The 16057-nt window shown below is 58.7% G+C and overlaps 1 gene segment (V, D, J or C); it reads right to left on the reverse strand.

The window, feature by feature from the left end:
• Positions 1–6784: 6784 nt before the first annotated feature.
• LOC131421202 (immunoglobulin heavy constant gamma 2-like) overlaps positions 6785–16057 on the reverse strand; it is a 31248-nt gene continuing 21975 nt past the window's right edge. Inside the window, 3 exon segments of the C gene segment in view lie at positions 6785–8060; positions 8536–8666; positions 10229–10549. Of these exon segments, the coding sequence occupies positions 7977–8060; positions 8536–8666; positions 10229–10549 (536 nt within the window).

The following is a 16057-nucleotide window of genomic DNA, read 5'->3' on the forward strand; positions in this document are numbered from 1 at the left end:
AACAAGGTCATGCTGAATTAGTTTTAAACCCAATGGCTTCCTCATATACCTCAACATGTTAAGTTTTCTTATGTTTTTCATTTCTTCATCATCACCAATGTTGATGAGTTTGGCATAACCTCTGACAGTGTCCTGGCTAGTGGATGTTGGCCCATAGAGCCCACTACCCCGTCTATGCCGAGGATCTGGCAAGGCAAGGCAAGTCATCACATTGTGCATTGACCTGGGGTGCTTGGTACCCCTCCTGGTCCCCATGCTGTCTGCTGGGGTTATGGTGGTGGGGCTGGTGTCGGGGAAGATCAGTCACTCTTGGGATCATGACAGGATTCTCAGGCACCAGGCTGAGCTGTCCCTGAACCTCTGTGGAGGCAGGCCACTGTGGCTGGAGAGGGTGTGACCACGTGATGTGGGTGTTCATGCCACTGGGCTTTAAGAGAATCCATGCACATGTCCCCATCTGGCTCTGAATGTCTCATTCATTCAGACAAACCATTTTACGTGAGAAAGTCAGTGAGGCTGTGAATATACCTCAGGCTGAAATCTTGCAAACCATCCTATTGGACTCTGGGTCTCGCTTTCAGGAATATTCTCTCTGGGGTTACGAGAGAAAAGAGAGGCTTTAAAGCCGTTCAGAGAAGCCTTTCCCATGGCGTGGTCCTGAACTGTAGTGTCAGAGTCGAGGCTCATCCATTGCTGCAGGCTCTTCAGAGCAGCAGGAAGAGGAAAGCCCAGCCCACGGCCCAGAATTGCTCATTACTACCCTCACCTCACCTAACCTGTCTTGACAGCGCCTGGCTCCCAGCCTTGCCTCTGTTCAGCACCTCATTCCAGCCAGGTGCAGAGACCACCTAAGAGCCGGTTGGGCCACCATGCGCCTCAAACCACCAGCGTCGCATTCCCGCCGTGGCTCCATCGCTGCTGCCCCCATAACCAGCCGGGCAGGTAAGCGATGCCAGTTCCACCTTTGAGGTCTGCTTGCCGGAAGATCTTTTCACCTATTGTTGTGCAAGTCTGGGCTGGATCTAGGAAACAAGACCCCTGCAGGCGTTTCAGGCGGGACTGATGCCACACAGACCAAACCATACAAAATCGTGAGGGGAGCTGGGGGAGTGTGGTCAGGAGGAACCATCGCTGGCTTCCCCAGGCACCCAGGTTGGGGTCCCGGGTATCACAGGATGTTCATTGCTACAGGAGGCTGCTCAAACCCGCCTGCACCTCACCAAGGACCCCTGGCAGGCCACCCTCTCGAAATCTTAAGGAAACGCCCCAATTCTCCTTGTGGCGTGGTTCGGTGTGCCTGTGTGGGGTGCGTGCAGGCTCAGCTGTGTGACGGGGCCATGAGGACGAGGACATGTGGGCAGAGCCTCCGTCAACGTCGGCTCCCCAGGGCTGGGGCTGCAGTAGCTGGGAGGGCACTCCCTGCTCACCTTGCTGCTCTGGGGTGTATTGGGGGCCCTTGGCCACCCCTTCTCTGCTCGTTTGTGAGGGTGACCCACCTCCACACCCTTGCAATATTTCACCTTATGCTGGATGCTTGCCAGCTTCCCCTTTGTCCCTATTGTGTCCAGGTCCCAAGATGTATTTGTGACTGTTTGTGACCGTGATTGTGAGCTCTTGTCACAAGTCCTCACGTCTCTGTAAACTCTGTGGGAATGAAGACCATGCAAACGGGAAAAGCAGAGGCTGAGAATTTGGAGCTGCTTATGCCAGGGAGTCAGGGCAGAAGGGAGCGTGGGAGCCTTTGTAGTGTTGTTACATGTACACGTGTTAATTGTTACTATGTGCATATAATATATCCGTATATGGGTCTATAACGTGTACATGTAATACATATGACATAGTATATATGTTGAGATCTTAAAATGTTTTCTATGTATAGAAAGCTTCTTTACAGGAAAGGGGGGACTGGGGGACACCTGATGGGGGTCTGGGGAAGCAGGGTATCCCGTGATTGCTTGGGGAGTGCACTTGGCTTTCTCCCTTCAGTCCTATGCTGGAAGTGGGACAAACATTAGGGAAGCGTCAGTTACTGATCAAGGCCTGGAGGTTCAAGGCGACCGTACGGGGTGGTTGTTCACTTCCTGGGCTGGTCTGGAGTTAGAGGTCTGACTCCCTGCAGGTCTGAGCACAGAGAGCAGGCCACTGCAGTGGCGGTCCCCACAGTGAGGGGTTGGCGTGCTGGGCTGTGGCTGCAGGTTGTGGTCAGGGCTCTGTGTTCGTATGCGGTCTGGCCGCTGTCCGTTTGTGTGTTCAGTGTCTCACCACAATCCCTAAGCAGCATCTTCTGCATGTGAATCTGTGATGATGAGCCGGCAGCATAAATCTCCGGTGGGTCCTGGCCCCTCCTGGAGAGACCCCTGCAGACACTTTGTGCACGTGTGGGGGTGTGAGGTGGGCAGCAGGCTCCATACTTTGAAAGTGACCCCCAGGCGATGCACCCAGTCTGTGGTCAGTGGGACAAGGTAGGCTGTGGCCATAGTCCTCATCGGCACCCAAAAACCAGACCCTGTCCTGGCCAAGAGGGAGTTGAGGGGATTTTGAGTAAGAATGGAAACACAGGCTTATCTTGGGCTAATAAATGCATACCAAAATTAAGGCCCCTCCTGTGTAATTGAGATCTTTGCAGCTTTCTGCTGTGACCCCGGGTATGCTGGGCATGCATGTCCCCCTCCTGAGCCCCCAGGCTGTCTTTCCAGAAACAGGTGCAAAGAGACGTTCTGTGTCCTGACCCAGTTCCTCGGGCTCACCCGCCACCCTTGGATCTCAGAACAGCCTCTGCCAGGTTGGGCCTTTTGGGCTGAGCGGGTGTGGTCGACACAGGTGAAGGGAATCCTCTGGTCTCCAGCCTGCACGGTCATCTCGGGGACGTGCCCCACGGGGTCTTCCCTGCGAGAGCCTTGGCCCAGGCCTTCCAGTACCTTCCATGTTCACCAGAGTCATCCCTGGAGGTGTGGGGGTGAGTAGTACCCTGGGAGTCCACCACACTTCACCCTGCAAGTCCACCTGGAAGCAACACAGGAATCGTCTCCATCTGACTCCACTGTGCCCACAGTGAGACAATATTGGGGATTCACTGAAGGAGCCTAGGGAAAGGGTGACCTGTCTCCGGTGTCCACCCCCATAGCTGGAGTGGGTTGTCTTCCAGAACGGGAGGCCCTGTGTGGTCTTCTCAGAGCATTGCTCTGGAATCGGCTCCGACAGACCTGGCCCTCAGCCTCTGTCCAGGTGCATCCTTGGGACTCGTCCCTCGGGCTGTGGGTGCCCCGGGCCCCCTGGCTGTGCTGACGTCCTGCACCTTCTCCATCATCCCGCTGTCGGGCAGACTCTGGCCTCCCGGCTTCCTGGCTGCAGGTGGTCTGCTTGTCAAGAGGACTGGCCAGGCTGTAGGAGACAGAGAGAGGTGGCGACTAGAGAGGGACATCACCTGGATGTCTCCATTCAGGGCCGGGGCCACCCGGGGCTTGCTGCCCCTCCCAGCAGACGGCCCGCTCCTCTCAAGGGGCCTGAACCAGGCCTCCCCTCGCAGGTCTCAGACTATTCCTCCTCTCCTCTTTCTCGGTTGGGAGAAGGCTTGCTCTTGTAGGGGGGAGGACGTTTCCCCGCTTCCATGTTAGGCCCTTTTCCTAGAAAAGTATTGGTTTTCATGTCAGAGGCAGTTAGCTTGACTGGACTCAGACTCCACATCCATCTGCCGTGTGGTTGGCCTGAGCTGAAATCTCCACAGGTCTTTCAGCCTCCCAGCCGATGTTTCTCGCTGGGCCCTTTGGAGCCCCCCCCCCACCCGGTTGAAGGATCAGCCCAGGACTGAGCAGAAATTCCATGCTGATTTTGGGGTTCCTCTCTGGTGTCCCTCCTCTTCTGGACATCTCCCCTTCATTTCCAGCTGCTCTTGAAATGCAGCCCTGAATCCCATGACTTGAGCCCTCTTGCCGGGATGGTGGCGTGTCTGCTGTGTTCCCCTTGCACCTGCGGTGTGGCCTGGGGGGCACCTGCAGACGGACATTTCGAGGGCTGATCTTCTCCAGTGTCTGCTTGCTTTGGCCATTCTCCAGTGCCTTCAAACCATCATGGTTTTGAACAGTTTTTTCAGGGTTTATGATGCTGTCTGCAAGGGTTCATCTGATACAAGCTGCTCGCCCACGATGGGAATCAGAACTACCTTTGATATGGAGCAAGGGCTCGATCTGCTCACCATAAGATAAATGGCCATGCAGGTGGTGGTAGAGAAAGGGCTTTGATAAGTGATAGCTGGCACATGGGAGGATGGTGGACTACTGTCCTGAGAAAACCCATCTTAAAGGGAACTGATTTGGAAATGACTCATATAAGGCAAATGGGGCTGGGGCAGGGTCAGAAATGTGAGGTAGTTGGTGACCGAGGAAGTTGATGCCTCTCCACAGTGGACCTGCTGCATGCCACGCTCCTGAGGACTCTGAGAAAACCTCAGGTACTTCTTCATCTGGGACAGAAGGAGTGGTTTGGGTAGAGGAAACAAATTTTCTGCTAACAAGTTATTCTTTCTCCTGGTTACAGATCAGTCTGCCTACATGCAGTTCTAAGCGTTTTTCTAAAGCACATTGTGAGAATAAGACTGGGAGGGGAGCATGTGGCCTTGGGGGTGAAGTTCTAAGAGTCCTTTGGGCAGAGGTGACCATCTTTCATATTTCTTATGACGTGTGAAGCTTAGAATTGGTCATTTTAGCTTCTCAATGATCCCGTGAAATGCTGAGTCAGGAGGAGGGCTGTCAGCAAGTTCCTCCCTTATCAGCCGTCCTCCTCCTGCTGTTCTGCAAGGCAAGCTCAGAAACTTTGGTTACTTTGTTTCCCATGTTAACCTTATGCGTACAGGCCCAGGTTCATCCTAATCCAGGGAAACTTGAACTCCTTTGTCCTCGGTTTCACATTCCCTCACGTGGTTTTCATTTTCATTTCCATGTAACTAGTGTGGTTTTTCTTACGTTTAATGGCTCTTTGGATATCTCTTGTGAGGCGTCTGTTAATTCTGTGGCCTATTTCACTACTGAATTATGTGATGTTTCTAATTGACTTGCAGGAGTTCTCTGTATATTCTGGACATGTTGTCAGTTGTCTGTTTGTAGGAAATATTGTGAAAGACTCTAAATGCACCAAAGATGACTTCTGTCTTCAGTGGGAAGCACGGCACTGTCTAGCACCCCCCTCCAGGTTACCCAACTCAGAGGGGGCTCCACACTCTTCATTGTCTTTGAGCTCTTTCACAGCTCAGTAAGTTGTAGAGAATGGAAGGCGATGGGAATTCTCTTCTCCGGAAGGATGGTTGATTCTTCCCTGCCTCCCGTGGAGAAAGCCAGGTGCATTCAAAAATGCATCTGCTGATAAACTCTTTTTAGCATTCTTGATTCCACTATATCAGTGAGGGACTTTGAACTCTACTTTAAACTGCTTGTAACCCCTTAATTAATGAGTTAAATAGTCTTTGAAATGTGTTCATTATCTGTCTATATGAGAGTCGTGATCACCATGTTAAAACCTGTCCTCTAACATGTTGCAAATGTCTTCTCCCCATGGCTCCAATTATCCTGGGTCGAGGAAGTTCTGTGACCGGGGCAGGGGGTGCCCGAGACCAGATGTTGAGGAGCAGTCCCGAGGGAGGCCGGCCACCCTGTTTCTCCAGGGCTCTGGGTCTGGGTGCTCCCCCGGATAGCTTCCCTTAGCCTCTTCTGTTGTGTGGCCTCACAGCCCCACAGTTTCCCCTCACAGCACTTATCACAGCGTCCTTACATCACTGTTTGCGGGATCATGTACTTCACTTCTGGGGAGACGGATGCAGGTGGCTACTGAGTGGGAGGGGCCCGCACAGACCCAGGCTGGGGGAGGGTGGGTGCATTCTGCTGAGTGCATTAGGGAAGACTGACAGAGGAGGAGGCGTGGAGTTCAGAGCTAAGAGAAGGCTGTGTAGGATTTGCGAGGTGTGTAGAGGCAAGGGACACTAGGAGAAGGGAACAGCAAGGACAAAAACTTGGGGCAGGAGGAAGCGTGAGGGACCAAGGTAATCGATATCTGAGTACACGGGGACAGAGCACTGTGTGTATGTGTTCCTAGACCTAACTCCCCCTTTTCTGGGTGAATTGTGTTCCCGAAATTCATATCTTGAACCCGTCACCCCCAGGACTTCAGAATGTGGCTGTCTCTGGAGAAGGGATCTTTCAGGTAATAAGTTAAAATGGAGTCAGTAGGCTGGGCCCTAATCCAGTGTGACTGGTGTCCTATAGGAAGAGGGGTCAGGGCACAGACACTCGCAGAGGGAGGCTGGGGCGAGGACACGGGGAGAAGAGGCCGTCTACATAGCCAGGAGAGAGGTCTCAGCAGAACCCCACTCTGCTGACACTTTCTCTGGGACATGCAGCCTCCAGATGTGTGAGAGAACAAATGTCTGTTGTTCAGGCCGCCCAGGCTGGTCATTGCAGCAGCCATGCTGACTCATACACACCCAGCACGGGGGTCTTGCTTCTGGCCATGACCAGTGCTGGAAGCTCCTCCTTTCCCCAGTCCCCAGGCTGGCCCTGCTCCCCACCAGGCCCCGTCAGCCTCCTCGCCCCTCGTCATTGCCCCGTTTCTGGGCTGCCTTCCTCACCCACGCAGCTCCAGGTGCTGGAGGAGAGCTGAGGGCGGGAGGAGAGGAAGGGCTGGAAGGTTCTGCAGCTGGGAGGGTGTGGAGGGAGCCCCTGGTGGTCGATTCAGCCAGGCTCCGGATTTCACAAGGCATGTCAACATAGTGAGCTATGGAATTTTTAAGGATGTTTTATTGTTGTTTTAAGAAAAGAAATGGTAAAGAAAATCAGTGGGCTCTAGAAAGTTAAAAAGAAGGAAGAAAGCTACGCAAGCTACAACTATGGCCTTTTCTTTGAGCAACCTTTCTGCGATTTGTCCCCCAGTAGTTGGGACAGGGGTCTGCCTGTCCTTCCCGTGTGCATCCCTGTCCTTCGCATCTGGAGAGGGCGACTAGGAGTTCCTTCAGCACCTGAGGGGTGATTTGGTCCAGGGGTTGTGAGGCCAGGGGTCTGAAATTGGTCCACTTGGTCAGCTCCCCAAGGCCATGGGCTCTCTCCTCGGGGGTCTCTTCTCTCACCTCTGCCCCATGGAGCAACTGTACTTCCTGTGGACCGTGACTCAGGCCCCGCCGGCTGCAGGATTGGGTGGCTGTGCCTGCTGCCCTGATCTCCTGCCGTCCCTCCACCTCTGTCCACCAAGGCCACATCCCATCCACTTGGGGACCTGGTCAGCAGGCCCCTCTCCAGGAGGCCCGCCTGGCCGGATGTCCACCCCTCCCAGGTGGTGCCGCCCACATCCACCGGGGATCCCACAGTGGCCACAGCCCAGGCCCTCCTCTGAGTGGTCTCCCTGGGTGGAGAGAACCCGAGTGACGGTTAGGGGCATGTCCAGACTCTTCCTTGTTGGTATATGATGGCCTCGTGTCTTCCTGGCCTTGGCAGCAGATGTTCCCACTCAAGGATCTGAAACCGCGTGTCTCCTTCCTGGAAGCCTGCGTCCTTGACCCCGGCGTGGATGCAGTTTGCATGAAGACCCGTCCCTGTCCAGACGGACGTGGCACATTGGTGCTCCACCTCCTCCAGGGGGACCACATACGCGGACCCCAGGGAGGTGCTGGTGAGCGATGTTCGGCCCTGATTCCTCAGGCCCAAGTGTTTCTTGGTGGCTGCTGGGGAGGGGCCAATTGGCGTCCATCAGCTCAACTCAGGCTTATAGCTGCCGTCCACTTGGTTTTCCAAACAGGAGTCGGGGGTAGGAGGCAGCGTGCAGTGACCATGACGCCAGAAAGCACGCTGCGGGCCAAATGGGGCAGTGAGATCAGCGTGTGGCGAGGTCGAGAGGCAATAGAGCAGGTCTGGGTGGCAGGCTGAGCGTAATGAACTGAAGGACCCAGATCTTGTCTGGGGTCTGGACCAGCCCGGGACGCTCACACCGGAGGAGTGGCCCTAGGCCCCCTGCCCGATGGTATTCCTGTAGTCGGGGACCATCGTCTCCTTCAGCTCCACCACCGAGGAGAAGATCCACTTCACCTGCAGCAGGCGGGCGAGGGGGTGAGCATGGTCTGGACCGCAACACCAGCCTCCCGCTGGGGCCTGCCCTCCCTGTACCCGGGGCTATCTAACCTTGGGGGTCCAGGAGGGGATGACATGGGGACATGGCCGGGACAGTTAGGTGACAAAGAGGGGATAAATGGAGACAGTGAGGGGACAGTGAGGGGACAGGGTGAGGGCAGTGATTGGACGGAGAGGGAGCGGTGAGGAGACAGTAATGGGAAATGAGGCGACTGTGTGAGGAGACAGTGTGAGGACCGCAAGAGGACAGGGAGGGGAAGTGAGGGGACAACGAGGGGACAGTGGCGGACAGTGTGTGGACAGTGAAGGGATGGTGTGTGAACAGTGATAGACAGTTTGAAAACATGGTGGGGACAGTGAGGGGACATGGTGAGGACAGTGTGTGGACAGCATGGTGACAGCAAGGGGATGACGTGGGGATGGCCTAGCCCACCTTGAAGAGGGTGACGGTGGCGCTGTAGCACACGCTGAGCAGGAAGAGCGTGATGAAGATGGAGATGGTGGTCCACAGCCCGTCCAGCTCCCCGTCCTGAGTCTCGACACAGCTCTCGTCCAGGACCATCTCTGGACAGGGAGGAGGTGGTCAGTGCTGTGCCTGCCCGAGGGGGCCTGGCGCAGAGTTGGCAGGGCCTCGGGGCGTGGTTCCCTGTGTGGCAGGGTGGGCGGGGCAGGTGGGAGCCCCAGCTGGGCTGGGCCAGCAGGGCCCTGAGGTCAGTCTCTGGCCTCAGCTCCCCCATTCCTCCAGCTGGTACCCCGAACTCAGCTGAGAGCCCTGACCCAGCTCTCAACCTGGCCGGTGGGGGACAGCCCTCTCCTCTGCTCTGCCCTGCGCTGGGGCCCTCTGGGTAGAAGGTGCCCCAACGTCTGCAGGACAGAAGTTCAGGCCCCACCTCCTCTCTCCTGGGGACCAGGCCCAGAAGGCGGAGGGTCAGCAGAGCCTGTCCACAGTGAGACAGGGTTGGGTGTGTCCCCAGTGCATGAGTGGTGGGAGTGCTGGGGATAAGCGGGGTGTGAGGGGATTTCTGCGTGTCAGGGTGGGGGTGTATGTGCCCTGGGGAAGAGGAGGGCCAGTTGTCAGAACTGGTCAGAGTGGTCAGTGTGAGGATGAGGCCTGAGCAGCCCCCGAGGTGTTGGAGGCTGTGGGGCCCATCAGGTGTCCACAGTGAGTCTTCACGGGACCAGGCTCCATGCTCTGTTGGGCATGTGCAGGTTGCCCTTGTGTGAACTCCAGTGTGTAAGGCCTGCTGTGTGTGTGTGTGCTCACGTGCGTGTGTGTGGAGGTGGTGTGTTGGCTGGCACTGCTCGGTGAGAGGGGCTTGTTTTCAGTGGGTCTGGGCTCAGTGTCCACGTGGGCGTCAGGGACTGTCCCTTCTCTGGGCTCTCAGGGCCACCTGCCTCTGCTCCTTTGGGGTCTGGGAGTGAGTGTCCCCACGAGTAGGCAGGCCTGGCCCCAGACAGGGCAAGGCCAGGCAGAGCCACCTGGCCTGAGGGAGGCCGGTGGCCTGATCTCAGAGTGCCTGAGGGTGAAGCGGGGCCTGTGTCCACACCACGGGCCAGGCAATTGTCCTGCGAGAATCAGAGCCATCAGGTGGAGTCGGGGTGACCCAGTGGACAGGGAACTCAGGGGACAAGGACAGGTCACAGCTTGGGCTCCTACAGAGGAGGGACAGCCTGTGCACACATTTCCCTGAGGGGCTCCAGAGGGGTTTCTCCTGTTCCCTGGCCACATTCCAGCCCCGAGCAGCTGCTGCTGGAGGGGGACCCAGAGGAGCTGCCGCCTCTGGTAAAGCCCCCTCCCCTCCTCGGGCAGCCCCTCCAGCCGTCCTGGGCGGCCTGCACAGCCCAGAGCTCTGGGTCCTGCCTGAGTGGGACCCACTCTCTCCCCTAATGGTGACACTGTGGTCTCAGAGCTCGGCTGCCCCCCGCTCCCCAGTGCACCTGAGCTCTGCCTCAGAAAGAACCATGACATCGTCGCAGGGTCCCAGGGCCATGCTGGGTGCTTTATTTCATGCCAGCGGGCCTGGGAAGTATGTACACAGGAGTGGGGGCTCAGGTGCCCTTGCTGGACCCTGAGAGCCCGAGGAGACGGAGGGCTTTCAGGGGTGCCAGGCATGTGGCTCATTTACCCGGAGACTGGGAGGTGAATTTCTCCGTGTAGTGATTGTGGAGAGCCTCGTGCATCACCGCACATGTGAACTTGACTCCCTGCTTCCACCTGCTCGTCTCCACCGAGAGCTTGCTGTACAGGAAGTAGGATCCGTCACTGTCCAGCTGGGGTGGGGTGGTTCTGTACTTGCCCTCCGGCTCTGACTCCCCGTTGCTCTGCCACTCGACATTGACCTCAGATGGGTAGAAGTCTTTGACCAGGCAGGTGACGCTGACCGTGCTCTTGGCCAGCTCCTCCTGGTGTGGGTTCAACACGTACACCTGCGGCTCCCGGGCTGGCCCTGTGGGAACGGTGATCAGTACAGTTGGCCACTCCTTGTGCCACCCCTGGGGACCCTCCCCACACCCGTCCGTCCTGCTCTCACCTTTGGCCTTGGAGATGGTCCTCTCTTTGGGACCTGAATGGGCTTCAATGTTGACCCTACACTTGAACTCCTTTCCACTCAGCCAGTCCTGGTGCTGGATGGGGAGGACGCTGACCACGCGGTAGGTGCCATTGGACTGCTCCTCCTTTGACTTTGTCTTGGCTGTGCTCACCTCCGTGCCGTGAACATACCAAGTGACCTGGACATCGGGGTTTTTCGGGCTCATGTCCACCACCACGCAGGTGACCTCGGGTGTCCGGGAGATCATGAGGATGTCCTTGGGTTTCGGGGGAAAGATGAAGACTGAAGGCCATCCTGGACATGGGGTGGGAGACACAGGGGGTGTTCAGCACCTGGGTGGGCCTCCTCTTGGGTACCCATCTCTCCACCGCCCACGCCTGTGCTCCGTGCACTGCCCAGGGGTGGAGGGCGAGGATCGACTGACTCACCTGGGCATTCGGGAAAAATAGGGCAGCACTTTGGTTCTTTTACGACTGCAGAGAGAGCAGACTAGGGGTTACCGGGGCTGGAGGGAGACCGCCTTCGGGTGAGCTGAGGTCAAGGCCGTGTTTGCCAGGTCTGAGTCTAGCACCCACCTCTGTGATCCCAGGGGCTGGGTTAGGGGTATCCAGCCTGCCCCCACCCTGGGCATGGCGGAAATGCCAGAGGACCCCTCCCTGAGCTTGGGAGGCCTCCCCTGCCTCCCTGGCGTTCAGGCAGGAGGGCTGACCCCAGGCCTGTCTCGTAGGGAATGCCCTCCATGCAGGCCCTCCTCTCACCGACTCTCTTGTCCACCTTGGTGCTGCTGGCCGGGTGGTCTATGTTGCAGGTGTAGGTCTGGCTCTTCAAGCTGCTGCCAGGCACGGTCACCATGCTGCTGAGGGAGTAGAGCCCCGAGGACTGCAGGATGGACGGGAAGGTGTACACGCCACTGGTCAGGGAGCCCGAGTTCCAGGACACGGTCACCGGCTCTGGGATGTAGCTGGAGACCAGGCAGCCCAGGGCCACCGTGGATTCAGGTATCTTCCCACAGCAGGGGGCCAGTGGGAAGACTGATGGGGCCGTGGTGGAGGCTGCAAGAGAGGAGGCCGTGTGACCACCAGGGCCTCACCTTGCAAGCGTCCTGGAGCAGCGCTGAGCCCAGTGCCCATGTGCTTCCAGAATGTCTACTGAGTAGATGCCCCGATGGTTTCCTGTCCCCCAGGACCAGGTGCCACTGCAGCCACCGGCTCGGGACTGGTCAGCCCAGTCAGCGCTGGATGACCACCAGATTAGAGCTCCCGGGGGCCCCTGTCCCCTTGTCCCAGCCTAGGCATCCAATGGGTGGCCAGCCTGACCAAGCCCTTGGTCGGAACCCTGATCAGAGACCCCTGCTCCTGGCCAGTTTCTGCTGGTCCCTGAAGCCCTCTGCCATATCGACCAAGCCTGGCCCTGCCCGGGCCGAGTGGGCATCTCTTTGGGTGTGGTGGGTCGGTGCCCCACACTGCCAGTGTCTGCTCCCGGGTCCTCAGCCTCTAAGAGACCTTGTCATGGCCTGTTTCCGCTTGCCAGGCCCCGTGTCTTGTGAGTCAACACTGCCAAGGCACCACGGACCCATGTACCCAAGCTGCACGGACCCCATCCCTGCCCTGGACTGAATCTCTCCCTTGGACCCTCTCCCAGCCCTGGACCTTCTCCCTTCCCTGGACCCCATCCCTGTCCTGGACTCCATCCCTGGGAGTTTCCTTCTCCTCCTCCCATCTGTCCCTGTGGCCCCCTAGCCCAGGCTCCTAAATCTGCCTCTGGGCTCACCGTCCCTCCTCAGGTCCTCCTGGCATGGCTTCCTGAGCTCACCTCCAGCCCCTCCACCCAGCACCCCCACCCTGCACCATCCCTGCTTTTGGGCCTGTCCAGCTCCTTGCTCACTCCAGAGCCCTCCTCCAGCCATGATCCTTCCCGAGCCAGCCTGCCCCTCGGCATGGATGGGAGCCGTGCATGTCCCTCGGCCCTCCTCTCCCCTTGGTGCCAGCATCCCCAGGCCCCAGTGCGGGTCGGGGTGCACCCCCTACCCACACACCCAGGCGAGGCCTGTCCCCTCTGACCTTGACTCCTGTCTGCTCAGCCCCAGGGCCCTGCACGGACTCTCCCCAGGCTAGCAGCCAAGGATCAGGTCCCAAATGGGCCTCTCACCCTCTGGGCAGTCCTCTGGGTCCACTGCCTTGTGCCACCCCACACTGCTTCTGCATGCCTGGCTCCCCATCCCACATCCCCACAAGCTTTTGGAACAGGGCTGGTGTTCCTGGACCCAAGGGCTGCATCCCATTGGGTCCCCTCAGGGCTAACCCCCTGCCCCTTCAGCCCCAGAGACCTCGATCCCAGGGTCCCCCTCTATCCCAACTCACCATCCGCCTGGCAACTCAACCAGCTCAGACTCTCCTCCTGCACAGGGAGGACACCTGAGCCCCTTGAGCCCCAGCTGTCCCTGCTCCCTGTAGCTGCTCAGCCCCCACCAGCTGAGGTCTCTGTTTAGCTCAGGTCCAATGCCCTTCGTCCCCTAAGCTCATGGGCAGTTCTCTGCCCCCTTGTGCCCTTCCATCCTCCTGCCCACCCTGGCAAGCTCTGCCTGCTCCCACGGAGTTTCTGAGCAGCCCCTGCCCCGCCTTACCCTCCCACCTGCCTCAGCTCACCTGCCCAGCTCTGCTTGCCTCCCTGGAGCTCCTGGGGAGCCCCTGCCCCGTCTTACCCTCCCATCTGTCTCTGCTCGCCTGCCAAGCTCTGCTTAACTCCTGGAGCTCCTGGGGAGGCCCTGCCCCATCTTACTCTCCGACCTGTCTCTGCCCACCTGCCAAGCTGTGCTTGATCCCTGGAGCACCTAGGCAGCCCCCTGCCCCATCATACCCTCCCACTTGCCCAGCTCACCGATAGTTGCTCCGCCTGCCCCTCTGGAGCTCCTGGAACAGGTTCTGCCCTTTGGGGCCTCCCACCTAGCCTGCTCACCTGTAGCTGCTCTGCCCTTTGTCCCTCGAGTGTCTGGTCCATTTCAGCCCCCTGCCCATTCTGCCCTATGATCCCCTTGCTACCAGAGCCCTTAGCTTAGCCCAGGGCACTGGGTCTCCCCAGGGCTGACTCTGCCCCTGCCCCTCCTGCTTGTTCCAGAGCCCTCTGCCCAGGTTTGCCATTTCTCCTTGTCTCATTCCTTTCCCAGCTCGGGTTTTGCCTCCTGGAGCCACCAGGTGCCCACCTTCTCTCTGGCCAGCTCTTCCCTAGAAGACCCCCATTCTGCTGTGGTCCCCTCCTGGAGGACCTCCTGCCCCTAGCTGGGCCTCACACTCTTCTTGCCCCTCACCACCCTTGGAAGCCCCATCTGGAAGCCCCCTCTGGACCTTTATCCCTCCAGTTGCCGGGTCAGTTGCCCTGTGCCCACCAGCTCGCAGCCCCTGGAGCCCCGCCTCCTGTTCCTGATCCTCACTGCCCGACTCTCGACGCCCCTCCTATAGCCCACTGAGCTCCTGCTCAGCCCTGTGCTGTCTGAGTTCTGAGCACATGGGAGCCCACGCTGCCCCCCTGCTCTGCTCCTGGCTCACCTGCTGCCCTCAGCCATGGCCATAGCCCAGGACCCCACGGCCACCACCTGTCACCCTGCCGGGGGGCTTGAGCTGTGTCCATTGGCCTGGACAGGATCCTTAGGCCACCTGGGAGTCCTCTTCCTCACCTGTGCTGAGCCAGTCCTCTCCCTGTGTCCTATACTCAAACCTGTCTGTCCATCTTGGTGTCCGTCCTGCAGCAGCTCAGCTCCTGCCCGGCCCTGCCCTCAGCAGAGCTGGCCAGTGGCAGCCTCCAGGCTTCTGGCCTCCCAGCCCACCACGTTCCTCGAAACCCCTGGGTCCTGCCAACCTGTCAATGTCCATCAGCCTCCAGTGTGTCCAGCTCTGATGGCATGCACATGCCTCTGCCCGTAGCTTCCTGGTGTGGGCTCTGGGTCAGTGCTGTGGCCTGTGGGCAGCCTGTCTTCCCCCGTGCTGGCTCAGCTTCTCGAGCCCCTCTGTGACATCCCTGAGGACCTGACTCCCCTCCGCTCCTGTGAACGTTTCCACTGTCCCCACTCCACTCCCTCCCCCTCCTCTGTGGGGACCCCACTCACCGAGGGTGGGGATCGCCGGGTTGGCTGCCCCTCAGCCCAGCCGGGGTCTCTGAGGCATCCCTGCCCCCTCTGTGCTCTGGCTTCAGGCACACGTGGTTCCTCACAGCCCTGTGCTCTGTGCCCACTGCCCGGCTCCTTGGAGTTCATAGCCGGGTCCTCCGAGGTGTGAATGCCTCCCGACAGCCCTGCAAAGACTAAGAACGGGACTGAAACCAGGGGCTACCTCTTGCTTCCTGAAGTTCCCTTTTCTTCTAGGTGGTTTGTATCTGAAAAGGCCTGGGGGGAGTCCAGACATGGCCGAGGCTGCCTCACGTGGGTGTGTGGGAGTGGAATGAGGTTGGTCCCTGTGACCCAGGGGAGAGTCCCGGAAGCCCGGCATTATGTGCTGCTCTTTGCTCTCTGCTTCCACAGGGATTACGCCTCCTGGGCCCACCACAGTCCCGCGTACCTGAGCCTCTCACCAGAGCCCTCTCATTCCCCTACCCCAGAGGGCACGTCTCCCTGCCTGGGTCAGCGTGCAGTGTGGACACAGGCTGTCCTGCTCACAACCCGCAGCCCAGCCCAGGGCCCCGTCCTGTCCACCCACCAGGATGGCCTCCCAAGTAGAAAGTTGTCTTCCTCTGGGTCCCTGCTTCTTCCCTCTTTCCCTCTCTGGCTCCATCCAGGGCCCAGATCTCTAACAGAAGGATGGTGCAACACCCGGGGTCAGAGGGAAGCTATTCTCCCAGCCACAGCTGTCCTCCGGGGGATGGACAGAACTCTGAGGTGCAAGGACAGAGTTCACGGTGGTCACTGGGGCCCGAACGTGCTCCTCCATCTGAGAGACAGTGTGCAGTCCCTGTCCTCCCGTGTGGGAGCCGAGACCCAGCCGTCCTGTGTAGGAGGGGACACGGACGCTCAGTGTCTCGTGTCTTGGAGTGCCGCGGCTCACTCCAGGCCCTGTGTCCACCCCTGGGCTGCCCTGTATCTTCCACGTTGGGCTTTCGATTGGGGACCCCTGGGAGGCACCGTGGCTTCCACCCCAGAATTGCCAGGGGCTGGGAAGGTGACTGGAGGGTGTTGGACCTGGCTTCTTCCAAGTGGTCGGTGGACACGGGCTTGTGCTCTGGTCCCTTCCCGTGGGCTGGGAGCAGACTACAAGGCTGTAGAAAGTGAACCTTCTAGGAGGTGCCCTCAGACATATAAGGAGAGCTGGCCCTCCCACCCACTGGTGTTTGCAGCGCTCTTTGGCCTCAGGTGTCCCCAGAGCCAACCCACATCCTCCAACAGTCTCCTCCAGATCCCTCTGCCTCCCCTGCCATCAA

This window comes from Diceros bicornis, chromosome 24, assembly GCF_020826845.1.
Source record: "Diceros bicornis minor isolate mBicDic1 chromosome 24, mDicBic1.mat.cur, whole genome shotgun sequence".
In the NCBI taxonomy this organism is placed as follows: domain Eukaryota; kingdom Metazoa; phylum Chordata; class Mammalia; order Perissodactyla; family Rhinocerotidae; genus Diceros; species Diceros bicornis.